General features: G+C 48.8%; 1 protein-coding gene across 1 annotated transcript in view; it reads left to right on the forward strand.

The window, feature by feature from the left end:
* The first annotated feature begins 807 nt into the window (after nucleotides 1-807).
* The window catches only part of LOC140126029 (uncharacterized), a 259,268-nt gene continuing 233,149 nt past the window's right edge, over nucleotides 808-26,926 (forward strand). Inside the window, exons 1-10 of the mRNA XM_072145084.1 lie at nucleotides 808-852; nucleotides 1,459-1,539; nucleotides 7,098-7,160; nucleotides 8,405-8,467; nucleotides 11,596-11,658; nucleotides 15,894-15,956; nucleotides 16,619-16,681; nucleotides 17,172-17,234; nucleotides 17,976-18,038; nucleotides 18,630-18,692. Of these exons, the coding sequence (XP_072001185.1) occupies nucleotides 1,466-1,539; nucleotides 7,098-7,160; nucleotides 8,405-8,467; nucleotides 11,596-11,658; nucleotides 15,894-15,956; nucleotides 16,619-16,681; nucleotides 17,172-17,234; nucleotides 17,976-18,038; nucleotides 18,630-18,692 (578 nt within the window). The 5' untranslated portion in view covers nucleotides 808-852; nucleotides 1,459-1,465. The remainder of the gene's footprint in view (nucleotides 853-1,458; nucleotides 1,540-7,097; nucleotides 7,161-8,404; nucleotides 8,468-11,595; nucleotides 11,659-15,893; nucleotides 15,957-16,618; nucleotides 16,682-17,171; nucleotides 17,235-17,975; nucleotides 18,039-18,629; nucleotides 18,693-26,926) is intronic.

A 26,926-nucleotide genomic window follows, 5' to 3' on the forward strand; every position in this document is an offset into this window, starting at 1 on the left:
AATCCAGGACATTACAAAAGGCTCATAGGTTTCATGTGCACTGGTATCCACTTTCCTGTACCCAATGGCCAGGGCCGAATATAAGGCATGAGAATTCAAAGCAGAATTTATCCAGTTTCAACTGGCGATTCTTAGTGGATTTATCCTCCTGTCAGAAGAGGAATTTGTTATGGACCCACAGCACAACATTATAGGGTTTTAAAAATAAAAAAACCTACTTTGCATTGGGGTTAAGAAAATGATAGTCCCCTCCTCTGGTGCTCCGGTACAGCCATCTCCGTTATCCTCTGTACAGTGACTGGAGGTGATGTCATGTCAACTGCCCTGCACCAGCTACAGCCTAATACTCCTGCTGTAGCAGGCAAGAGATTGTCCATGCTGTTGGCCTTTGTACATAGGCTGCCGGGAACATGCAGCACTAAGGCCGAACAGGAGCAGCGGAGCAGGTGAGTATAAGCTCTTTATTATTCTTACCCCCAGTGCTACAAAATCCCATGCAACCCCTTTAATAGCTGTGATATCTATTCCTATATACTGTACAGGTCCAGGATTCTCTTCCACCTGATCTAAATAACTTGTTTTCGGATAACTGACCTGACTTGTGATGAATGTCGTATGATGCGGAATAATACAATATCTATGTCCTCGTTATTTACTCCACGTCGTCTACTCTACATCATGACCCAAATTATATCCGTGTTCATTAGAAGAATAAACAGAAGATGGTGTTTACCGCTCAGTCATTAATGTAGATTCATGGTCCCTCCCCCCAGTAGCTGCTATATTAACCCCCGTATGGGCCTCCCATATAGGTGTCAGCCCTCGTCTATCCAGCATCTCCGGGAGCACAGGGTATGATGGGGATTTCTGCTTTATCTGGTTTTACCTATATTTTATGTATTTTATGCACAGGACACTTTTATATGACTTCTATCCTGTACAAACTGATAGTAAATGGTAAATTATTGATAATATAGTAATATACAGATACAGGAGGGGGAGGGGGATTTATATGTTCTCCATGAAGATCGGGACAGACCGGTGTAATCTCTCCCCGACCTTCCAACAAACGTTACAGGAATCTTTAGATCATTGTGTGAATATGAGGGATAACTCTGTATCTGTGTATTATGTGACGTGTCATCTCCCATCTGCCGGCTCTGTCTGTCACGTCTGGAAGTTTACAATCCATTCATTGCTGGTGAGTGGAGGCAGAACTGCTGGGACTCCCCCTCCCCCCAGACTACAAGGTTTCTAGTTTTCACTTGTAATGTTGATTCATGCAAAGTTTGCTGAAAAGTTACTGAACATTTATGTCTTGGCTTTAGACAGTTATTTTATTTAAACTCATCTACAGACAGATATAAAACAGATTTGTAAAAAAAAAAATTGTTGCAAAATTAAAAATTTTCTATTCTTTTCAAGTTTTAGTGTCTTTTCAAAATCCATTTTTGACAGAACTAACATGGATTTCCTGAAGAATTCTCTTTTCCTTATACTTTTCCTCGGATTCGTTTCTCTCTCCTGGTGTGAAGAAGAGTAAGTACTTACTATACTCTCATATGTTACCTCTACTATCCTAATATATTGTGTGGCACCTTTACCCCTGCTGTACAATGCATCTCCTCTGCTCCTGTATTCTGCATCTCCTCTGCTCCTGTACTCTGCCTCTCCTCTGCTCCTGTACTCTGCATCTCCTCTGCTCCTGTACTCTGCCTCTCCTCTGCTCCTGTACTGTGCCTCTCCTCTGCTCCTGTACTCCGCCTCTCCTCTGCTCCTGTATTCTGCATCTCCTCTGCTCCTGTACGCTGCCTCTCCTCTGCTCCTGTATTCTGCCTCTCCTCTTCTACTGTACTCTGCCTTTCCTCTGCTCCTGTACTCTGCCTCTCCTCTGCTCCTGTACTCTGCATCTCCTCTGCTCCTGTACTCTGCCTCTCCTCTGCTCCTGTACTCTGCCTCTCATCTGCTCCTGTATTCAGCATCTCCTCTGCTCCTGTACGCTGCCTCTCCTCTGCTCCTGTATTCTGCCTCTCCTCTTCTACTGTACTCTGCCTTTCCTCTGCTCCTGTACTCTGCCTCTCCTCTGCTCCTGCATTCTGCATCTCCTCTGCTCCTGCATTGTGCCTCTCCTCTTCTCTGCTCCTGTATTCTGCCTCTCTCCTGCTTCTTAATTCTGCCTCTCATCTGCTCTTGTACTCTGCTTCTCCTCTTTTCCTGTATGCTACCTCTCCTATGCTTCTGTTCTTCGCCTCAAATCTGCTCCTATATTCTTCTTCTCCTCTTCTCTGCTCCTGCACTCTATCTCTTCTCTGCTCCTGTATTCTGTCGCTACTTTGCACCTGTACTCTGCTTCTCCTCTGCTCCTGAATTCTGCCTCTCCTCTGCACCTGTACTCTGCTTCTCCTCTGTTCCTGTACTCTGCCTTTCCTCTGCTTCTGTTTTCTGCCTCTCCACTTCTTGTATTCTGCCTCTCCTCTGCTCTTGTACTCTGCCTTTCCTCTGCTCCTTTATTCTGCCTCTCCTCTGCACCTTTATTCTGCCTTTCCTCTGCTCCTCTACTCTGCCTCTCCTCTGCTCCTGTGCTATGCCTTTACTCTTCTCCTGTACTCTGCGACTCTTCTGATCTTATATTCTGCCTCTCCTCTGCTCCAGTATTCTGCCACATCTCTGCTTCTCTGTTCTGCCCCTCCTCTGCTCCTGCACTCTGCCTTTCCTCTGCTCCTGTACTCTGACTCTCCTCTACTCCTGTATTCTGCCTCTCCTTTGCTCCTGTATTCTGCCTCTACTCTACTCCTGTATTTTGCCTCTCCGCTGCTCCTGTACTCTGCCTCTCCTCTGCTCCTGTACTCTGCCTCTCCTCTACTTCTGTATTCTGTCTCTCCTCTGCTCCTGTACTCTGCTTCTCCTCCGCTCCTGTACTCTGCATCTTCTTAGCTGCTGTACTCTGCCTCTCCTCTGCTCCTGTATTCTGCCTCTCCTCTGCTCCTGTATTCTGCCTTTCCTCTGCTCCCGTAATCTGCCTCTCCGCTGCACCTTTGTTCTGCCTTTCCTCTGCTCCTCCACTCTGTCTCTCTTCTGCTCTTTTATTCTGCCTCTCCTCTGCTCCAGTATTCTGCCTCTCCTCTGCTCCTGTACTCTGCTTCTCCTCCGCTCCTGTACTCTGCATCTTCTTAGCTGCTGTACTCTGCCTCTCCTCTGCTCCTGTATTCTGCCTCTCCTCTGCTCCTGTATTCTGCCTTTCCTCTGCTCCCGTAATCTGCCTCTCCGCTGCACCTTTGTTCTGCCTTTCCTCTGCTCCTCCACTCTGTCTCTCTTCTGCTCTTTTATTCTGCCTCTCCTCTGCTCCAGTATTCTGCCTCTCCTCTGCTCCTGTACTCTGCTTCTCCTCCGCTCCTGTACTCTGCCTCTTCTTAGCTCCTGTACTCTGCCTCTCCTCTGCTTCTGTAATCTGCCGCTCTTCTGCTCCTGGTCTCTGCCGCTTCTCTGCTCCAGTACTCTGCCTCTCCTCTGCTCCTGTATTCTACCTCTACTCTACTCCTGTATTCTGCCTCTCCTCTGCTTCTGTATTCTACCTCTACTCTACTCCTGTATTCTGCCTCTCCTCTGCTCCTGTATTTTGCCTCTCCTCTGCTCCTGTACTCTGCCTCTCCTCTGCTCCTGTACGCTGCCTCTCCTCTACTTCTGTATTCTGTCTCTTCTCTGCTCCTGTAATATGCCTCTCCTCTGCTCTTGTATTCTGCATCTCCTCTTCTCTTGAATTATGCATCTTCTCTGCTGCTGAATTCTGCCTCTACTCTACTCCTGTATTTTGCCTCTCCGCTGCTCCTGTACTCTGCCTCTCCTCTACTTCTGTATTCTGTCTCTCCTCTGCTCCTGTATTCTGCCTCTCCTCTGGTCTTGTATTCTGCATCTCCTCTTCTCTTGAATTATGCATCTTCTCTGCTGCTGAATTCTGCCTCTACTCTTCTCCTGTATTATGCCTCTCCTCTGCTCCTGTACTCTGCCTTTCCTCTGCTCCTTTATTCTGCCTCTCCTCTGCTCCTGTAATCTGCCTTTCCTCTGCTCCCGTACTCTGCCTCTCCGCTGCACCTTTGTTCTGCCTTTCCTCTCCTCCTCCACTCTTTCTCTCTTCTGCTCTTTTATTCTGCCTCTCCTCTGCTCCAGAATTCTGCCTCTCCTCTGGTCCTGTACTCTCCTTCTCCTCCGCTCCTGTACTCTGCCTCTTCTTAGCTCCTGTACTCTGCCTCTCCTCTGCTCCTGTATTCTGCCTCTCCTCTGCTCCTGTAATCTGCCTTTCCTCTGCTCCCGTACTCTGCCTCTCCGCTGCACCTTTGTTCTGCCTTTCCTCTGCTCCTCCACTCTGTCTCTCTTCTGCTCTTTTATTCTGCCTCTCCTCTGCTCCAGTATTCTGCCTCTCCTCTGCTCCTGTACTCTGCTTCTCCTCCGCTCCTGTACTCTGCCTCTTCTTAGCTCCTGTACTCTGCCTCTCCTCTGCTTCTGTACTGTGCCGCTCTTCTGCTCCTGGTCTCTGCCGCTTCTCTGCTCCAGTACTCTGCCTCTCCTCTGCTCCTGTATTCTGCCTCTCCTCTGCTTCTGTATTCTGCCTCTACTCTACTCCAGTATTCTGCCTCTCCTCTGCTCCTATACTCTGCCTCTCTTCTGCTCCTGTATTTTGCCTCTCCTCTGCTTCTGTATTCTGCCTCTTCTCTGCTCCTTTACTCTGCCACTCCTCTGCTCCTGGATTCTGCCTTTCCTCTGCTCCTTTATTCTGCCTCTCCTCTGCTCCTGTACTCTGCCTTTCCTCTGCTCCTGTACTCTTCCTCTCCTCTGCTCCTGTTTTCTTCCTCTCCTCTGCTCCTGTACTCTGCCTCTCCTCTGCTCCTGTATTCTGCCTCTCCTCTGCACCTAAATTCTGCCTCTCCTCTTCTACTGTACTCTGCCTTTCCTCGGCTCCTGTATTCTGCCTCTCCTCTGCTCCTGTATTCTGCCTCTTTTCTGTTCCTGTACTCTGCCTCTTTACTGCTCCTGTACTCTGCCTCTCCTCTGCTCCTTTACTCCTCCTCTTCTCTACTTCTGTATACTGCCTCTCCTCTGCTCCTGTACTCTGCCTCTCCTCTACTACTGTATTCTGCCTCTCCTCTGCTCCTGTACTCTGCTTCTCCTCCGCTCCTGTACTCTGCCTCTTCTTAGCTCCTGTACTCTGCCTCTCCTCTGCTTCTGTACTCTGCCGCTCCTCTGCTCCTGGTCTCTGCTGCTATTCTGCTCCTGTACTGTGCCTCTCCTCTGCTCCTGTATTCTGCCTCTCCTCTGCTTCTGTATTCTGCCTCTACTCTACTCCTTTATTCTGCCTCTCCGCTGCTCCTGTACTCTTCCTATCCTCTGCTTCTGCACTCTGTCTCTCCACCGCTCTTGTATTCTGCCTCTCCTCTGCTCCTGTACTCCGCCTCTCTTCTGGTCCTGTACTCTGCCTCTCCTCTGCTCCTGTATTCTGCCTCTCCTCTGCACCTGAATTCTGCCTCTCCTCTTCTACTGTACTCTGCCTTTCCTCGGCTCCTGTATTCTGCTTCTCCTCTGTTCCTGTATTCTGCCTCTCCTCTGCTCCTTTATTCTGCCTCTTTTCTGTTCCTGTACTCTGCCTCTTTTCTACACCTGTACTCTGCCTCTCCTCTGCTCCTTTACTCCTCCTCTTCTCTACTTCTGTATACTGCCTCTCCTCTGCTCCTGTACTCTGCTTCTCCTCCGCTCCTGTACTCTGCCTCTTCTTAGCTCCTGTACTCTGCCTCTCCTCTGCTTCTGTACTCTGCCGCTCCTCTGCTCCTGGTCTCTGCCGCTCTTCTGCTCCAGTACTCTGCCTGTCCTCTACTCCTATATTCTGCCTCTCCTCTGCTTCTGTATTCTGCCTCTACTCTACTCCTTTATTCTGCCTCTCCTCTGCTCCTGTACTCTTCCTATCCTCTGCTCCTGTATTCTGCCTCTCCTCTGCTTCTGTATTCTGCCTCTACTCTACTCCTTTATTCTGCCTCTCCTCTGCTCCTGTACTCTTCCTATCCTCTGCTCCTGTATTCTGCCTCTCCTCTGATCCTGCACTCTGTCTCTCCACCGCTCTTGTATTCTGCATCTCCTCTGCTCCTGTATTCTGACTCTCCTCTGCTCCTGTATTCTGCCTCTCCTCTGCTCATGTACTCTGCCTTTCCTCTGCTCCTGTATTCTGCCTCTCCTCTGCTCTTGTACTCTGCCTCTCCTCTGCTCCTGTTTTCTTCCTCTCCTCTGCTCCTGTACTCTGCCTCTCCTCTTCTACTGTACTCCGCCTCTCCTCGGCTCCTGTATTCTGCTTCTCCTCTGTTCCTGTATTCTGCCTCTCCTCTGCTCCTGTATTCTGCCTCTTTTCTGTTCCTGTACTCTGCCTCTTTTCTGCTCCTGTACTCTGCCTCTCCTCTGCTCCTTTACTCTGCCTCTCCTCTGCTCCTGTACTCTGCCTCTCCTCTGCTACTTTATTCTGCCTCTTCTCCGCTCCTGTAATCTGCCTCTTCTCTGCTCCTTTACTCTGCCTCTCCTCTGCTCCTTTATTTTACTTCTCCTCTGCTCCTGTACTCTGCCTCTCCTCTGCTCCTATATTCTTCTTCTCCTCTGCTCCTATATTTTGCCTCTCCTCTGCTCCTGTACTCTGCCTCTCCTCTGCTCTTGTATTCTGCCTCTCTTCTGCTCCTGTACTCTGTCTCTCCTCTGCTCCTGTAGTCTGATTCTCCTGTTCTCCTGTATTCTGCCTCTCCTCTCCTCCTGTACTCTGCCTCTCCTCTGCTCCTGTACTCTGCCTTTACTCTGCTCCTTTAATCTGCCCCTCCTCTGTTCCTGTACTCTGCCTCTCCTCTGCTCCTGTACTCGACCTCTCCTCTCCTCCTGTACTCTGCCTCTCCTCTGCTCCTGTATTCTGTCTCTCCTCTGCCCCTGTACTCTGCCTCTCCTCTGCTCCATTATTCTGCCTCTCCTCTGTTTCTGTATTTTACCAGATTACTAGGAATTAATCCAATTGCTGTACAGTATTGATCAAGCAGGACTGTTTTTGTTTCTGTATTAACATCTATTCTCTTGTCTTTCAGGAAAAGAGAAGAAGGAGAGGAAACTGATGAAAAGAGATTCATAGAAAAGAGATACTCTCAGGGGTAAAATAATCAATGATTTGTTCCACAATTACATACATTACCAGAATGTGAGGTTTCATAACTATAACATCTTTTACATCAGCTCCTGTTTTCTTTCTCTTCTCTGCTCCTGTACTCTGCCTCTCCTCTGCTCCTGTACTCTGCCTCTCCTCTGCTCCTGTACTCTGTCTCTCCTCTGCTCCTGTACTCTGCCTCTCCTCTGCTCCAGTATTCTGCCTCTCCTCTGCTCCTGTTTTGTGCCTCTTCTCTGCTCTTGTACTCGGCCTCTCCTCTGCTCCTGTACTCTGCCTCTCTTCTGCTCCTGTACTCTGCCTCTCCTCTGCTCCTGTATTAAGCCTCTTCTCTGCTCCTGTATTCTGCTTCTACTCTGCAGATTTATTCTGCCTCTGCTCTGCACCGCTACTCTGCCTCTCCTCTGCTCCAGTATTCTGCCTCTCCCCTGTACCTGTGTTCTACCTCTCCTCTGCTCCTGTACTTTGACTCTCCTCTGCTCCTGTCCTCTGCTTCTCCTCTGCTCCTGTATTCTGCCTCTCCTCTGCTCCTGTATTCTGCATCTCCTCTGCTCCTGTATTCTGCTTCTCCTCTGTTCCTGTATTCTGCCTCTCCTCTGCTCCTGTATTCTGCCTCTCCTCTGATCCTGTACTCTGCCTCTCCTCTGCTACTGTAGTCTGCCTCTCCTGTTCTCCTGTCTTGTGTCTCTCCTCTGCTCCTGTACTCTGTCTCTCCTCTGCTAATGTAGTCTGCCTCTCCTGTTCTCCTGTACTCTGCCTCTCCTCTGGACCTATACTCTGCCTCTCCTCTGCTCTTGTATTCTGCCTCTCCTCTGCTCCTGTACTCTGCCTCTCCTTTGCTCCTGTACTCTCCTCTCCTCTGCTCCTGTACTCTGCCTCTCCTCTGCTCCTTTACTCTGCCTCTCCTCTGCTCCTGTACACTGCCTCTCCTCTGCTCCTGTACTCGGCCTCTCCTCTGCTCCTGTATTCTGCCTCTCCTCTGCTCCTGTACTCGGCCTCTCCTCTACTCCTGTATTCTGCCTCTCCTCTGCTCCTGTACTCTGCCTCTCCTCTGCTCCTATATTCTGCCTCTCCTCTGCTCCTGTACTCTGCCTCTCCTCTCCTCCTGTACTCTACCTCTCCTCTGTTTCTGTATTTTACCAGATTACTAGAAATTAATCCAATTGCTGTACAGTATTGGTCAAGCAGGACTGTCTTTGTTTCTGTATTAACATCTATTCTCTTCTCTTTCAGGAAAAGAGAAGAAGGAGAGGAAACTAATAAAAAGAGATTCATAGAAAAGAGATACTCTCAGGGGTAAAATAATCAATGATTTGTTCCACAATTACATACATTACCAGAATGTGAGGTTTCATAACTATAACATCTTTTACATCAGCTCCTGTTTTCTTTCTCTTCTCTGCTCCTGTATTCTGCCTCTCCTTTGCTCCTGTATTCTGCCTCTCCTCTGCTCCTGTACTCTGCCTCTCCTCTGCTCCCGTACTCTGCCTCTCCTTTGCTCCTGTACTCTGTCTCTCCTCTGCTCCTGTACTCTGTCTCTCCTCTGCTCCTGTATTCTGCCTCTCCTCTGCTCCTGATTTGTGCCTCTTCTCTGCTCTTGTACTCGGCCTTTCCTCTGCTCCGGTACTCTGCCTCTCCTCTGCTCCATTATTCTGCTTCTCCTCTGTACCTGTGTTCTGCCTTTCCTCTGCTCCTGTATTCTGCCTCTCCTCTGCTACTGCACTTTGCCTCTGCTCTGCTCCTGTATTCTGCCTCTCCACTGCTCCTGTATTCTGTCTCTCCTCTTCTCCTGTACTTTGCCTCTCCTCTGCTCCTGTATTCTGCTCTCCTCTGCTAATGTACTCTGCCACTCCTCTGCTCTTGTTTTCTGCCTCTCCTCTCCTCTGCTCCTGTACTCTACCTCTCCTCTGCTCCTGTATTCTCCCTCTCCTTTGCTCAATTGCTCTGCCTCTCATCTGCTCCTGTGATCTGCCTCTCCTCTGCACCGGTTCTCTGTCTCTCCTCTGCTCCTGTATTCTGCCTCTCCTCTGCTCCTGCACTCCGCCTCTGCTTTGCTCCTGTATTCCTCCGATACTCTCCTCCTGTATTCTGCCCCTCCTATTCTCCTGTACTTTGCCCCTCCTCTACTCCTTTATTCTGCCTCTCCTCTGCTGCTGTACTCTGCCCCACCTCTGCTCATTTACTCTGTCTCTCCTCTCTTTCTGTACTCTGACTCTCCTCTGCTCCTGTACTCTGCATCTCCACTGCTCCTGTAATCTACCTCTCCTCTTCTCCTGTACTCTGCTTCTCCTCTGCTCCTTTACTCTGCTTATCCTCTGCTCCTGTAATCTACCTCTCCTCTTCTCCTTTATTCTGCTCCTGTACTCTGCCTCTCCGCTGCTCCTGTTCTCTGCCTCTCTTCTGTACCTATATTCTGCCTCTCCTCTGCTCCTGTATTCCGCCTCTCCTCTGCTCCTGTACTCTGCCTCTCCTCTGCTCCTGTACTTTGCCTCTCCTCTGCTACTGTACTCTTACTCTCCTCTATTCCTGTACTCTGCCTCTCCTCTGCTCCTGTACTCTGCCTCTTCTCTGCTTCTGTTCTCTGCCTCTCCTCTGCTCCTGTAGTATGACTCTCCTCTGCTCCTTTACTCTGCCTATCCTCTGCTCCTGTACTCTGCCTCTCCTCTGCTCCTGTATTCCGCCTCTCCGCTGCTCTGGTATTCTGCCTCTCCTCTGCTCCTGTATTCTGCCTCTCCTCTGCTCCTGTATTCTGCCTCTCCTATGCTCCTGTACTCTGCCTCTCCTCTGCTCCTGTACTCTGCCTCTCCTCTGCTCCAGTATTTTGCTTCTTCTCTGCTCTTGTTCTCGGCCTCTCCTCTGCATCTGTACTCTGCCTCTCTTCTGCTCCTGTTCTGCCTCTCCTCTGCTCCTGTATTAAGCCTCTTTTCTGCTCCTGTATTCTGCCTCTCCTCTGCTCCTGTATTCTGCTTCTACTCTGCAGATTTATTCTGCCTCTGCTCTGCTCCGGTACTCTGCCTCTCCTCTGCTCCAGTATTCTGCCTCTCCTCTGTACCTGTGTTCTGCCTCTCCTCTGCTACTGCACTTTGCCTCTGCTCTGCTCCTGTATTCTGCCTCTCCACTGCTCCTGTATTCTGACTCTCCTCTTCTCCTGTACTTTACCTCTCCTCTGCTCCTGTCCTCTGCTTCTCCTCTGCTCCTGTATTCTGCCTCTCCTCTGCTCCTGTCCTCTGCTTCTCCTCTGCTCCTGTATTCTGCCTCTCCTCTGCTAATGTACTCTGCCACTCCTCTGCTCCTGTTTTCTGCCTCTCCTCTCCTCTGCTCCAGTACTCCAGTCTCTCCTCTTCTCCTGTATTCTGGATCTCTGCTCCTTTATCTTGCCTCTGCTCTGCTCTTGTACTCTGCCTCTCCTCTGTACCTGTAATCTACCTCTCCTCTGCTCCTGTATTCTGCCTCTCCTCTGCTCCTGCACTCCGCGTCTGCTTTGTTTCTGTATTCTTCCGATACTCTCCCCCTGTATTCTGCCCCTCCTCTTCTCCTGTACTTTGCCCCTCCTCTACTCCTTTATTCTGCCTCTCCTCTGCTCCTGTAATCTACCTCTCCTCTTCTCTTTTATTCTGCTCCTTTACTCTGCCTCTCCCCTGCTCCTGTTCTCTGCCTCTCCTCTGTACCTATATTTTGCCTCTCCTCTGCTCCTGTACTTTGCCTCTCCTCTGCTCCTGTGTTCTGCCTCTCCTCTGCTTCTGTATTCTGCTTCTCATCTCCACCTTTTTCCTGCCTCTCCTCTGCTCCTGTATTCTGCCTCTCCTCTGCTCCTTTACTCTGCCTATCCTCTGCTCCTGTATTCTGCCTCTCCTCTGCTCCTGTACTCTGCCTCTCTTCTGCTCCTGTATTCTTCTGATCCTCTGCTCCTGTATTCTGCTGATCCTCTGCTCCTGTACTCTGCTTCTCCTCTGCTCTTGTACTCTGACTCTATTCTGCTCCTGTACTCTGTCTCTCCTCTGTTCCTGTACACTGCCTCTTCTCTGCTCCTGTACTCTGCCTCTTCTCTGCTCCTGTACTCTGCCACTTCATTGTTCCTGTACTCTTCCTCTCCTCTGCTACTGTATTCTGCCTCTCCTCTGCTCCTGTTCTCTGCCTCTCCTCTGCTCCTGTATTCTGCCTCTTCTCTGTTTTTGTACTCTGCCTCTCCTCTGCTCCTGTATTCTGCCTCTCCTCTCCTCTGCCAAAGTATTTTGCCTCTCCTCTGCTACTGTAATCTGCCTCTCCTCTGCTCCTGTACTCTTTCTTTTTTCTGCTCCTGTACTTTGCCTCTCCTCTGCTCCTTCTTTTAGAAAGATTCATAGGAATTAGTGCTATAATATATAGTATATATGCAGCATGACTGGCTGTATGACTCTTGTAACATCCATCATCTTCTAATACAGGAAAAGAGATGAAGAAGAGGCAACAGAAGAGAGGAGATTTTTAACAAAACGACTCCCTCGTGGGTAAGATAAAGGCTGATATGTGCTACAGTTACTCATATTAACAACTTGTCATATCACCTAACAGGAAAAACATAATTCTGTAGCTCCTCTCCTCTGCTCCTGTACTCTGCATCTCCTCTGCTCCTGTATTTTGCCGATCCTCTACTCCTGTATTCTGCCTCTCCTCTGTACCTGTATTCTGCCTCTCCTCTGCTCCTGTACTCTGCCTCTCCTCTGCTCCTGTATTCTGCCTCTCCTCTCCTCTGCTCCTGTACTCTGCCTCTCCTCTGCTCCTGTATACTGCTTCTCCTCTGCTCCTGTATTCTGCCTCTCCTCTCCTCTGCTCCTGTACTCTGTCTCTCTTCTGCTCCTGTACTCTGCCTCTCCGCTGATCCTTTACTCAGTTCTCCTCTGCTCCTGTACAATGACTCTCCTCTGCTCCTGTACACTGCCTCTCTTCTGTTCTTGTACTCTGCCTCCCCTCTACTCCTGTACTCTTCCTCTCCTCTGCCCCTGTATTCTGCCTCTCCTCTGCTTCTGTATTCTACCTCTCCTCTGCTCCTGTACTCTGCCTCTCCTCTGCTCCTGTCATCTGCTTCTCTCATGCTCCTCTATTCTGCTTCTCCTGTCCTCTGCTCCTGTACTCTGTCTCTCCTCTGCTCCTGTATTCTGCCTCTCCTCTGCTCCTGTACTCTGCCTTTCCTCTGCTTCTGTATTCTGCCGCTCCCCTGCTCCTGTTTTCTGCCTCTTATCTGCTCCTAAACACTGCCTCTCCTCTTCTCCTGTACTCTGCCTTTCCTCAGCTCCTGTACTCTGCCTCTCCTCTGCTCCTGTATTATGCCTCTCCTCTGCTTCTGTACTCTGCCTCTCCTCTGCTCCTGTACTCTGCCTTTCCTCAGCTCCTGTACTCTGCCTCTCCTCTGCTTTTGTACTCTGCCTCTCCTCTTCTGCTGTACTCTGCCTCTCCTCTTCTGCTGTACTCTGCCTCTCCTCTGCTCCTGTATTCTGCCTCTCCTCTGCTCCTGTACTTTACCTCTACTTTTCCCTAGTATTCTGCCTATCCTCTGCTCCTGTATTCTGCCTCTCCTCTGCTTCTGTACTCTGCCTCTCCTCTGCTCATGTATTCTGCCTCTCCTCTGTTCTTGTATTCTGAAACTCCTCTACTGCTGTACTCTGCCTCTCCTCTGCTCCTGTACTCTGCCTTTCCTCTGTTCTTGTATTCTGCCACTCCTCTGCTCCTTTATTCTGCTTCTCCTCTGCTCCTGTATTCTGCTTCTCCTCTGCTCCTGTATTCTGCCTCTCCTCTGCTCCTGTATTCTGCCGCTCCTCTCCTCCTGTACTCTGCCTCTCCTCTGCTCCTGTACTCTGCCTTTCCTCTGCTCCTGTATTCTGCCGCTCCTCTGCTCCTGTATTCTGCCTCTCCTTTGCTCCTGTACTCTGCCTCTCCTCTGTTCTTGTACTCTGCCTCTCCTCAGCTCCTGTATTTTGCTTCTCCTCTGCTCCAGTACTCTGCTTCTCATCTCCTCCTGTACTCTGACTCTCCTCTGCTCCTGTACTCTGCCTCTCCTCTGCTCCTGTATTCTGATTCTCCTCTCCTCTGCCCCTGTTTTGTGCCTCTCCCCTGAACCTTTATTTTGCCTCTCCTCTGCTCCTGTATTCAGCCTCTCCTCTCCTCTGCTTTTGTATTCTGCCTCTCCTCTGCTTCTCCTCTGCTCCTGTCTTCTGCCTCTCCTCTGCTCCTGTACTTTGCCTTTCCTCTGCTCCTGTATTCTGCCTCTCCTCTGCTCCTGTACTCTGAATCTCCTCTGCTCCTGTATTCTGCTTCTCCTCTGCCCCTGTATTCTGCCTCTCCTCTCCTCTGCTCCTGTATTCTGCCTCTCCTCTGCTCCTGTATTCTGCTTCTCATCTGCTCTTGTATTCAGCCTCTCCTCTCCTCTGCTTTTGTATTCTGCTTCTCCTCTCCTATGTTTTTGTACTCTGCCTCTCCTTTCCTCTGCTCCTGTACTCTGCCTCTCCTCTGCTCTTGTTTTCTGCCTCTCCTCTCCTCTGCTCCTGTACTCTCCCCGTCCTCTGCTCCTGTATTCTGCCTCTCCTCTGCTCCTGTACTCTGAATCTCCTCTGCTCCTGTATTCTGCTTCTCCTCTGCTCCTGTATTCTGCCTCTCTTCTGCTCCTGTACTCTGCCTCTCCTCTGCTCCTGTACGCTGCCTCTCCTCTGCTCCTGTACTCTGCCAATCCTCTGCTCCTGCACTCTGCCTCTCTTCTGCTCCTGTATTCTGCCTCTCCTCTCCTCTGCTCCTGTACTCTGCCTCTCCTCTGCTCCTGTACTCTGCCTCTCCTCTTCTCCTGTACTTTGCCTTTCCACTGCTCCTGTACTCTGCCTCTCCTCTGCTCCTGTACTCTGCCTCTCCTCTGCTCCTGTATTCTGATTCTCCTCTGCTCCTGTTTTCTGCCTCTCCTCTCCTCTGCTCCTGTACTCTGCCTCTCCTCTGCTCCTGTATACTGCTTCTCCTCTGCTCCTGTATTCTGCCTCTCCTCCCCTCTGCTCCTGTACTCTGCCTCTCTTCTGCTCCTGTACTCTTCCTCTCCTCTGCTCCTTTACTCAGCTCTCCCCTGCTCCTGTACAATGACTCTCCTCTGCTCCTGTATTCTGCCTCTCCTCTCCTCTGCTCCTGTACTCTTCCTCTCTTCTGCCCCTATATTCTGCCTCTCCTCTGCTTCTGTATTCTACCTCTCCTTTACTCCTATATTCTGCATCACCTCTGCTCCTGTATTGTGACTCTCCTCTGCCCTTATACTCTTCCTCTCCTCTCCTCCTGTACTCTGCCTCTCCTCTGCTCCTGTACTCTGCCTTTACTCTGCTCCTGTATTCTGCCGCTCCTCTGCTCTTGTATTCTGCCTCTCCTTTGCTCCTGTACTCTGACTCTCCTCTGTTCTTGTACTCTGCCTCTCCTCAGCACCTGTATTTTGCTTCTCCTCTGCTCCAGTACTCTGCTTCTCATCTCCTCCTGTACTCTGACTCTAATCTGCTCCTGTACTCTGTCTCTCCTCTGCTCCTGTTCTTTGCCTGTTTTCTGCTCCTGTACTCTGCCTCTCCTCTGCTCCTGTATTTTGCCTCTCCTCTGCTCCTGTACTCTGATTCTCCTCTCCTCCTGTTCTCTGACTCTCCTCTGCTCCTGTATTCTGCCTCTCCTTAGCTCCTGTACTCTGCCTCTCCTTAGCTCCTGTACTCTGCCTCTCCTCTGCTCCTGTACTCTGCCTCTCCACTGCTCCTGTATTCTGCCTCTCGTTTGCTACTGTTCTCTGCCTCTCCTCTGCTCCTTTATTCTGCCTCTCCCCAGTTCCTGTACTCTGCCTCTCCTCTGCTCCTGTACTCTGCCTTTCCTCTGCTCCTGTATTCTGCCTCTCATCTGCTCCTGTACTCTGCCTCTTCTCTGCTCCTGTATTTTGCTTCTCATCTCCTCCTGTACTCTGACTCTGATCTGCTCCTATACTCTGCATGTTCTCTGCTCCTGTACTCTGCCTCTCCTCTGCTCCTGTACTCTGCCTCTCCTCTGCTCCTGTATTCTGCTTCTCATCTGCTCTTTTCTTCAGCTTCTTCTCTGCTCCTGCACTCTGCTTCTCCTCTCCTCCTGTTCTCTGACTCTCCTCTGCTCCTGTATTCTGCCTCTCCTCTGCAACCAGTACTCTGCCTCTCCTCTGCTCCTGCACTTGGCTCTCCTCTGCTCCTTTATTTTGCCTCTCCTCTGCTCTTCTGCTCCTGTATTCTGCCTCTCCTCTGCTCTTGTATTTTGCCTCTCCTCTGCTTCTGTACTCTGCCTCTCCTCTGCTCCTGTACTCTGCCTCTCCTCTGCTCCTGTACTCTGCCTCTTCTCTGCTCCTGTATGTTGCCTCTCCTCTGCTCCTGAATTCTGCCTCTTTTCTGTATTCTGCTTCTTCTCTGCTCCTGTACTCTGCCTCTGCTCTGCTCCTGTATTCTGCCTCTCCTCTGCAACCAGTACTCTGCCTCTCCTCTGCTCTTGTACATTGCCTCTCCTCTGCTCCTGTATTCTGCCTCTCCTCTGCTCCTGCATTCTGCCTCTCCTCTGCTCCTGTATTCTGCCTCTTCTCTGCTCCTGTACTCTGTCTTTCCTCTGCTCCTGTACTCTGTACAGCTTCTTACAGAAAGATTCATAGGAATTAGTGCTATAATATATAGTATATATGCAGCATGACTGGCTGTATGACTCTTGTAACATCCAACATCTTCTAATACAGGAAAAGAGATGAAGAAGAGGCAACAGAAGAGAGGAGATTTTTAACAAAAAGACTCCCTTGTGGGTAAGATAAAGGCTGGTATGTGCTACAGTTACTTATATTAACAACTTGTAATGTCACCTAACAGGAAAAGCGTAATTCTCCAGCTCCTGGACTCTGCCTCTCCTCTACTCCTGTACTCTGCCTCTCCTCTGCTCCTGTACTCTGCCTCTCTTCTGCTGCTCTACTCTGCCTCTCCACTGCTCCTGTACTCTGCCTCTCCTCTGCTGCTGTATTCTGCCTCTCCTCTGCTCCTGTACTCTGCCTCTCCTCTGCTCCTGAATTCTGCCTCTTTTCTGTATTCTGCTTCTCCTCTGCTCCTGTACTCTGACTCTGCTCTGCTCCTGTATTCTGCCTCTCCTCTGCAACCAGTACTCTGCCTCTCCTCTGCTCCTGTACATTGCCTCTCCTCTGCTCCTGTTCTTTTCTCTCCTCTGCTCCTGTATTTTGCCTCTCCTCTGCTGTTCTGCTCCTGTATTCTGCCTCTCCTCTGCTCCCGCATTCTGCCTCTCCTCTGCTCCTGTATTCTGCCTCTTCTCTGCTCCTGTACTCTGTCTTTCCTCTGCTCCTGTACTCTGTACAGCTTCTTACAGAAAGATTCATAGGAATTAGTGCTATAATATAATGTATATATGCAGCATGACTGGCTGTATGTCTCTTGTAACATCCATCATCTTCTAATACAGGAAAAGAGATGAAGAAGAGGCAACAGAAGAGAGGAGATTTTTAACAAAAAGACTCCCTTGTGGGTAAGATAAAGGCTGATATGTGCTACAGTTACTTATATTAACAACTTGTAATGTCACCTAACAGGAAAAACATAATTCTGTAGCTCCACTCCTCCGCTCCTGTACTCTGCCTCTCCTCTGCTCCTGTACTCTGCCTCTCCTCTGCTCCTGTATTCCGCCTCTCCTCTGCTCCTGTATTCCGCCTCTCTTCTGCTGCTCTACTCTGCCTCTCCACTGCTCCTGTACTCTGCCTCTCCTCTGCTGCTGTATTCTGCCTCTCCTCTGCTCCTGTACTCTTCCTCTCCTCTGCTCCTGTACTCTGCCTCTCCTCTGCTCCAGTATTCTGCCTCTCCTCTGCTGCTGTATTCTGCCTCTTCTTTGCTTCTGTACTCTGAATCTTCTCTGCTCCTTCTTATAGAAAGATTCATAGGAATTAGTGCTATAATATAATGTATATATGCAGCATGACTGGCTGTATGACTCTTGTAACATCCATCATCTTCTAATACAGGAAAAGAGACGAAGAAGAGGCAACAGAAGAGAGGAGATTTTTAACAAAAAGACTCCCTCGTGGGTAAGATAAAGGCTGATATGTGCTACAGTTACTTATATTAACAACTTGTAATGTCACCTAACAGGAAAAGCGTAATTCTCCAGCTCCTGGACTCTGCCTCTCCTCTGCTCCTGTACTCTGCCTCTCCTCTGCTGCTGTATTCTGCCTCTCCTCTGCTCCTGTACTCTGCCTCTCCTCTGCTCCTGAATTCTGCCTCTTTTCTGTATTCTGCTTCTCCTCTGCTCCTGTACTCTTCCTCTGCTCTGCTCCTGTATTCTGCCTCTCCTCTGCAACCAGTACTCTGCCTCTCCTCTGCTCCTGTACATTGCCTCTCCTCTGCTCCTGTTCTTTTCTCTCATCTGCTCCTGTATTTTGCCTCTCCTATGCTGTTCTGCTCCTGTATTCTGCCTCTCCTCTGCTCCTGCATTCTGCCTCTCCTCTGTTCCTGTATTCTGCCTCTCCTCTGCTCCTGTACATTGCCTCTCCTCTGCTCCTGTTCTTTTCTCTCCTCTGCTCCTGTATTTTGCCTCTCCTCTGCTCTTCTGCTCCTGTATTCTGCCTCTCCTCTGCTCCTGCATTCTGCCTCTCCTCTGCTCCTGTATTCTGCCTCTTCTCTGCTCCTGTACTCTGTCTTTCCTCTGCTCCTGTACTCTGTACAGCTTCTTACAGAAAGATTCATAGGAATTAGTGCTATAATATAATGTATATATGCAGCATGACTGGCTGTATGACTCTTGTAACATCCATCATCTTCTAATACAGGAAAAGAGATGAAGAAGAGGCAACAGAAGAGAGGAGATTTTTAACAAAAAGACTCCCTTGTGGGTAAGATAAAGGCTGATATGTGCTACAGTTACTTATATTAACAACTTGTAATGTCACCTAACAGGAAAAACATAATTCTGTAGCTCCACTCCTCCGCTCCAGTACTCTGCCTCTCCTCTGCTCCTGTATTCTGCCTCTCCTCTCCTCTGCTCCTGTACTCTGCCTCTCCTCAGCTCCAGTACTCTGCCTCTCCTCTGCTCCTGTATTCCGCCTCTCCTCTGCTCCTGTATTCCGCCTCTCCTCTGCTCCTGTATTCTGCCTCTCCACTGCTCCTGTACTCTGCCTCTCCTCTGCTGCTGTATTCTGCCTCTCCTCTGCTCCTGTACTCTTCCTCTCCTCTGCTCCTGTACTCTGCCTCTCCTCTGCTCCTGTACTCTGCCTCTCCTCTGCTCCTGTACTCTGCCTCTCCTCTGCTTCAGTATTCTGCCTCTCCTCTGCTGCTGTATTCTGCCTCTTCTTTGCTTCTGTACTCTGAATCTTCTCTGCTCCTTCTTATAGAAAGATTCATAGGAATTAGTGCTATAATATATAGTATATATGCAGCATGACTGGCTGTATGACTCTTGTAACATCCATCATCTTCTAATACAGGAAAAGAGACGAAGAAGAGGCAACAGAAGAGAGGAGATTTTTAACAAAAAGACTCCCTCGTGGGTAAGATAAAGGCTGATATGTGCTACAGTTACTCATATTAACAAATTGCATTGTCAATTAACAGGAAAAACATATTTCTATAGCTCCACTCCTCTGCTCCTATTTTCTGCCTCTCCTCCGCTCCTGTATTCTGCCTCTCCTCTCCTCTGCTCCTGTACTCTGCCTCTCCTCTGCTCCTGTACATTGCCTTTCCTCTGCTCCTGTATTCTGCCTCTCCTCTGCTCCTGTACTCTGCCTCTCCTCTGCTCCTGTACTCTGCCTCTCCTCTGCTTCTGTACTCTGCCTCTCCTCTGCTCCTGTACTCTGCCTCTGCTCTGATCCTGCATTCTGGCTCTACTCTGCTCCTGTCCTCTGCCTCTCCTCTGCTCCTATATTCTGCCTATCCTCTGCTCCTGTATTCCGCCTCTCGTTTGCTCCTGTACTCTGCCTCTCCTCTGCTCCTGTACTCTGTCTCTCCTCTGCTCCAGTACTCTGCATCTCCTCTGCTCCTGTTTTCTGCCACTCCTCTGCTCCTGTATTCCGCCTCTCCTCTGCTCCTGTATTTGGCCTCTCCTCTGCTCCTGTACTCTGCCTCTCCTCTGCTCCAGTACTCTGCATCTCCTCTGCTCCTGTTTTCTGCCACTCCTCTGCTCCTGTATTCCGCCTCTCCTCTGCTCCTGTATTTGGCCTCTTATCTGAACCTGTACTCTGCCTCTCCTCTGCTCCTGTACTCTGCCTATCCTCTGCTCCTGTATTCCGCCTCTCGTTTGCTCCTGTACTCTGCCTCTCCTCTGCTCCTGTACTCTGTCTCTCCTCTGCTTCTGTATTCTGCCTCTCCTTTGCTCCTGTACTCTGCCTCTCCTCTGCTCCTGTACTCTGTCTCTCCTCAACTCCTGTACTCTGTCTCTCCTTTGCTCCTGTACTCTGCGTCTCCTCTGCTCCTGTATTCTGCCTCTCCTCTGCTCCTGTACTCTGCCTCTCCTCTGCTCCTGTACTCTGCCTCTCCTCTGCTCCTTTACTCTGCGTCTCCTCTGCTCCTGTACTCTGCTTCTCCTCTGCTCCTGTACTCTCCCTCTCCTCTTGTATTATGCCCCTCCTCTGCTCCTGTATTCTGCCTCTCCTCTGCTCCTGTATTCTGCCTCTCCTCTGCTCCTGTACTCTGCCTCTCCTCTGCTCCTGTATTTTGTCTCTCCTCTCCTCTGCTCCTGTACTCTGCCTCCCCTCTGCTCCTGTACTCTGCCTCTCCTATGCTCCTGTACTCTGCCTCTCCTCTGCTCCTGTACTTTGCCTCTCCCCTGCTCCTGTACTCTACCTCTCCACTGCTCCTATATTCTGCGTCTCCTCTGCTCCTGTACTTTGCCTCTCCTCTGCTCCTGTACTATGTATCTCATCTGCTCCTGTATTCTGCCTCTACTCTGCTCCTGTACTCTGCCTCTCATCTGCTCCTGTATTCTGCCTATCCTCTGCTCCTGTATTTTGTCTCTCCTCTCTGCTCCTGTACCTTGCCTCTCCTCTGCTCCTGTACTCTGCCTCTCCCCTGCTCCTGTATTCTGCTACTCCTCTGCTCTTGTATTCTGCCTCTCCTCTGCTCCTTTATTCTGCCTCTCCTCTGCTCCTGTACTCTGCCTCTCCTCTGCTCCTGTATTTTGTCTCTCCTCTCTGCTCCTGTACCTTGCCTCTCCTCTGCTCCTGTACTCTGCCACTCCCCTGCTCCTGTATTCTGCCACTCCTCTGCTCTTGTATTCTGCCTCTCCTCTGCTCCTGTACACTGCTTCTCCTCTGCTCCTGTATTCTGCCTCTCCTCTGCTCCTGTATTCTGCCTCTCCTCTGCTCCTGTACTCTGCCTCTCCTCTGCTCCTGTACTCTGCCTCTTCTCTGCTCATGTACGCTGCCTCTCCTCTGCTCCTGTGTTCTGCCTCTCCTCTTCTCCTGTATTCTGCCTCTCCTCTGCTCCTTTGCTCTGCCTCTCCTCTGCTCCTGTCATACACATAGGAATTAGTTGTAGTACTATATAGTATATATGACACATGACTTCCTATATGTCCTATTTACCATCCATCATCTTCTTATACAGGAAATGAGGAAGAGGAGGAGATGATGCGATGATGATCGCTGAGTGATGTAATGTTCCCTACATGGAGAAGCATAATTATTACTTGTTATGCCATAAATATAATAAAGAACATTACCCTCTACTCCTGGTCTGTCTCTCTATCATGTGGTCAGTAGGACACATCCCATAATGTCTGACATCTTTGTCTTTCAATTTTTTATTTGGTCTCAGGGATTTCTTTGTGTCATGTTCCCCCGTGTAATAATCCCCTCCCCCACTCTCCTTTTATACACCAAAGCACAAAATTCCCCTGCGGTTCTTCTTAAGCCCCTGGATTTGCAGACAATGGGGCAGATTTACTTACCCGGTCCATTCGCGATCCAGCGGCGCGTTCTCTGCGGTGGATTCGGGTCCGGCCGGGATTCACTAAGGTAGTTCCTCCGCCATCCACCAGGTGGCGCTGCTGCGCTGAAGTTCCAAGGAGGCGCGCTGGAATGCCCTGAAATTCACCGGCCAGTACCTAGTGAAGGTAAGTGTAATTTTCGCGGCCCCCGATTCCCGTCGCATGCATGCCGGCGCCGATGCGCCAAAATCCGATCGCGTCAAAATCCCGGGGCAATTCAGGGAAAATTGGCGCAAATCGGAAATATTCTGGTAACACGTCGGGAAAACGCGAATCGGGCCCTTAGTAAATGACCCCCAATGGGTGGGGGGGGGTTTGTGAAAGTTTACTAAATGATACAATTACAGGTGAAAACAATCCCAATAATAATCAATATCCATGATGTTATTAGCGATTGATAAAACATCAAATCTAATGAAACCTAGTAGAGAAAAATACTACAAATTCATCCACCCTTACGGAACCGTACAAACATGGGGCCATCACAATCCTCTAATGTAGATGTAGAATTTATTCTGGGTAACGTCTCAGATGATCTTAATTAGTGATGAGCGAAACCATTCAGGCTCCGGTTTGTTAGGTTCTGTGGATTAAGTTTGGGTTCCCGATTCTGAACCTTCTGCTAACACCCAAGATCAGTGTTGGGACCGATCACTGGTGTTAACACTTTAAAAGCTGCTTGTTGCTATCTGACATGTTAGATCAGTTCCGGCTTGTGGGTGCTCTCCGCCATTTTCCCTTGGAGCGTCATTCCCTGTGATGTCATTGGGGAGCAACGGTCCTAGTGAAGATTTTGCCACCAATAGCAGGTGCTCTTAAGCGCTGATGCTGAACCCAAACCCAAACTCCTGGATGAAGAATTGGTTCAGGAACCCAAATGTGCAATGTTAGAACGGACCCCAACATTATAGTTTTCTTCAGCTCAACCCCAGTCTTACTACATAATCATTTATGGTCACAATCCTGGACCTGTGGAGAGCTGTGACAATATATGACTATGTTGGACCTCTGGGGTTCATTATTGAGTTAGAGTCTGGGCCCACCATAGGATCCTCTGGAATTCTGGTTGGTCAGTCCAACACAGGCCACGCCCACTGGAAAATATAACAATTAAAATAGAAGAGACTGCAAGTGCTACATCTGAGGCTCTGAGTTATAGTTGATTCTTTCGTCCTTTGGCACTCTACTAATCTTTCTGCCTCCCAGGCTGTAGCTGTAGGGAAGCTATAATGCGCTGCACTACACAAGGCTTTTTGCAAACTTAAGCCCTCACATAACCATATTGATAAAAAATTCCAAAATTTTATCACTTTGAGGGTGGTGATGCAAATAGTTTTTTACCCCATAAGTATTTCATTCTGCAAATGAAGTTCCGAGTCCCCTATTACACTGGTGGACCCCAGGCCGACCTTGTCCACATTAGATTGTATATTTAGGGAGGAGTAGTTGGAGAGTAATTATATTTTTCCTTGATACTAACAAACTAATATGCAGTGTTAGGTCAGTCCTCAAGGGGGAGCGGTCAGTATATAGGGGAGGAGCCAACATCTGGAAGTTATAAACTCTGGAGTAATCTAGAGACACAGGGGCAGATTTACTTACCCGGTCCGCTCGCGATCCAGCGGCGCGTTCTCTGCGCTGGATTCGGGTCCGGCCGGGATTTAATAAGGTAGTTCCTCCGCCGTCCACCAGGTGGCGCTGCTGCGCTTAAAAGCATCTGACCGCGCTGGAGTTCACCGGCTCGGGCTGAGTGCAGGTAAGCGGCCCCGAGCGACACATTTTGCGGCTTTTTTTCTGAATCCGTCGGGTTTTCGTTCGACCACGCCCCCCCCCCCTTTCCGTCGCGCGCATGTCGGCGCCGATGCGCCACAATCCGATCGCGTGCGCCAAAATCCCGGGGCAATTCAGGGGAAATCGGCGCAAATCGGAAATATTCGGGTAACACGCCGGGAAAACGCGAATCAGGCCCTTAGTAAATGACCCCCACAGGGTTGTTCTGAGGATCCAACCCAAACTTTATTAAGCATACAGGGGCTCATTTACTAAGTGTCCTTTGGACACATTTTTGACAGGTTTCCCAACGATTTCCATTTTGCGCCGAATAGCCCCGGGATTTTGGCGCACTTGATCAGATTGTGGCGCATCGGCGCTGGCTAACACGCAACAGAAATTGGGGGGCGGGCCGTCGGACAACCCGACGGATTCGGGACAACGCGCGGGATTTATCATTTTGAATTGTGTCGCAAGACACGCACTTGCAAGCACCGGGAAGAAGCACGTGAACTCCGTGGGACCTCCGCGCAGCAGCGACGGATGCAGGAACTCGGGCACATGAGCTTATTGAATCGTGGCAGACCTGAATCCTCGTCGGACAATGCACTGCGGGATCGCGACAGGACCGGGTATGTAAATCTGCCCCACAGCGTCTTATATAACCAAAAAGAAGGGTGGTTACTTGTTAAGCGACCTTATAATTATTGGACAGCGTCATAGAAGCATTAGATAATTTCATAGTCATTGGTCAGATAATAATTAGCAGGTCACGAAGACATAGAATGACATATTGCCTATTTGATTACAAGGTAATAATAATGAAGTCATATTGAAATGTGAAACGTCCCTTATTGATTATTTTACTAGGGGCCAGGTGCAAGCTATCATTAATCCTCATTAACCATCGATAATAATCATAAGTTCAGCAATTATGAGTCTTTCTGACTGATCAAAGTTCAATCTGGCCATTTATACAGACCACGATTCATAGGTTTCATGAAACACAATTATTCTTAAAGAGAAATAACCCTAAGCAAGGAGAATAGAGAGACACATTTACTTACCCGGTCCTGTCGTGATCCCAGATCCGGATGGTTCGACGAAGATGAAGTCCGGCGCGATTCACCAACATCGTGGGCCCGAGATCCTGCATATGTCGCTTCCCCGCTGAGGTCTTCCGGAGTTCACCTTCTTCTTCCCGGTGCCTGTAAGTGCGTGTCTTGTGACACAATTAGAATTTTAAATCCGGAGGTAGTAGTCCGACGTCCACGCCCCCGATTTGCGTGATTGCGCCAAAATCCAAACGTGTGCGCCAAAAAACCCTGTTAAATGCGGCGCAACACGGAAATCGTTGGGAAACCCGATGAAAATGCGGTCCGCGGACCCTTAGTAAATGAGCCCCAGAGAGTCCATCCCTATCATTCCCTCCCTTTGAGAACAGATATGAGGCCTTCTCCTCCTTACATACTTCAGTGGTAAAAGACCACTGTCATACTTCAAATTACTTTTCTTCACCGAATTCCCCAGAGTGAGAGAACCTCATATCTCATTCTCACAATATTCCTTCTCCTTTGTCATTATAATCCCCATGGTGGAGAGTAGGGTGCAATTCCATATGCATGGTCTTAGTGATGAAGGTTGTATAAGTCCTTGTATACAGGGAAACAGCAGCACCCGCAGGGGACAAGTATTGCAGCTACAACAGCTGGTGAAATGAAAAGACTAGACACTATGCTGCTCAATTTCCCTAACCAAGATTCCAACCAGTTTTTGAAGGTGTTATCAATTCCAGAATTTTCTGCAAGTTCTTCAGATAACAATGCGAGACCCTCCAGAGCTTTAGTGACGCTCCCATCGGGGACAGTGTTATTTGGTATGTACGTACAAGAATAAGTGCCAAACATTTTATATACCACTCTTTTTTCTGCTAGTAACATGTCTAGAGCCATATTGATGTGTTGGTTTCCCTGAAGGAAATAAAAATCTCAATCCCTGGTTAAGAACTGTCAATGTATGTGCATTCGCTACCAGAGGTTACAACTAGAGATGAGCGAGTATACTCGTCCGAGTATACTGCTCGTTCGAGTATTAGCATACTCGGACCGGCTCGTTACTCGGACGAGTATCTCGCCGGCTCGACATCGAGCATTAAATTAATAAAATAAAGTGAAGAAAAGTATTTTTTATTGCAAAATTAAATGTTACAGATGTTTACAGATGTTTTGCTTGTAAGAACACATTGAAATAACACTATTCTTCACATTCCAGATGTTTGGGCTTGTCTCCCGCTAAGTTCGGAGATTTGCACAAACATCTGGAACGTGAAGAATAGTGTTCTTTCAATGTGTTCTGCACTTAAATGGCCCTGTGTTCACTGTTTTTTCTGTTTTTATTCTATTTTTCACTTTGCAGATGTGCGCGCACATCTCCGAACCTATCGTAAGACACGCGCGCACATCTGCAAAGTGAAGAATAGAATAAGAACTGTGAAAACAGTGAATACAGGACCATTTAAGTGCAGAACACATTGAAGGAACAATATTCTTCACATTCCAAATGTTCATGAACATCTCCTAACTTAGTGGAAGACACGCGCGCACATCTGCAAAGTGAAGAATAGTGTTATTTAAATGTGTTCTTACAAGCAAAACATCAGTAAACATCTGGAATATTTTATTATGCACTGTTCTTTTAATGTTCTATTTTATAAAAAAAATGCTCGGGTCTCCCATTGACTTTAACAGGGCTCGTTATTCGAGACGAGCACTCGAGCATCGGGAAAAGGTTGTATCGAATAACGAGCACCCGTGCATTTTAGTGCTCGCTCATCTCTAGTTACAACATTTTAGCCCTTCCAATAATTAAGGTCTACCTGATGCTTGTCTAAGTCTATCTTCATTCTAGCCATCTATACAGACCACGATTTATAGTTTCCATGAAACACAATTATTCAGTAAAAAATTCTCAAAAAGAAATAATCCTTAACTAGGAAAATATCAAGTTAATTCCTATCAGCCAGTGGTCTGAACAGGTGATAATCCTATAGTGGAGACACTATTGGGAGAGCCACTTGTCTCCCACTATCATATCTCTTGTGCTGTAAACTTTGCCAGGGTTTCAGTAAAAGGTGAAGTCCTTATCGGCTCCATATGTCAAAGAGGTCTTCATTATATAGTAGACTTGCTGTAGCTCCCGACGTTGCCCAGGATAGTACTTAACTGCTTTTAGCTATAACAAAATAGAATGGGGTTCATTTACTAAGGGTCCGAATTGCGCAATTCCGTCGGGTATCCCGACGATTTCATATTTGCGCCGAATTCCGCCGGGATTTTGGCGCACGCAATGGGATTTTGGCGCAATCGCACCGGGTTGCATGCAACGGTAATCGGGGGCGTGGCCATCGGAAAACCCGACGGATTCGAAAAAAACGCAGTATTTTTTTTTTTTTAAAGTGTTGCTGTACACGCACTTACCTGCACCAAGAAATAGAAGGTGAACTCCAGCGGACCTCGGTGCAGCAGCGACACTTAGCGGACATCGGTGCACGGACCTTAGTCAATTCCGGCCGGACCCGAATCAGCGTCGGAGAACCCGCAGCTGGATCGCAACTGGACTGGGTAAGTAAATGTGCCCCAATGTGTTAACAGCAAATATTTTATTTATACATATATCTCTCTTTGACTGTCTCTGAATGTTTATGTCTTTGAGTGTCTCTGTCTGTGACTCTCTGTCTCTGACTGCCTCTGGGACTGAACGTCTCTGTTACTGACTGTCTCTGTCCATCTCTGACCGTCTCTGTCACTGACCGTCCTTGACTGTCTGGATTGTCTCTGTCTGTCTCTGTCTGTCCCTAGATTAGAAGTAGTTGTGGGCTACCAGATACAATATCGTGCTGCTTACTTTGACTAATCAAATTCATATGGTAGCTACATGTATCTTCAGATAATTAAAAAAAAAAAACATTTATTTTTACAATATTAATACTCAAAAGACAGGCAGATTCATAGGGACAACGTGTTTTGGGGA

The sequence above is a fragment of the Engystomops pustulosus genome, chromosome 4 (genome assembly GCF_040894005.1).
Source record: "Engystomops pustulosus chromosome 4, aEngPut4.maternal, whole genome shotgun sequence".
NCBI classification, from domain to species: domain Eukaryota; kingdom Metazoa; phylum Chordata; class Amphibia; order Anura; family Leptodactylidae; genus Engystomops; species Engystomops pustulosus.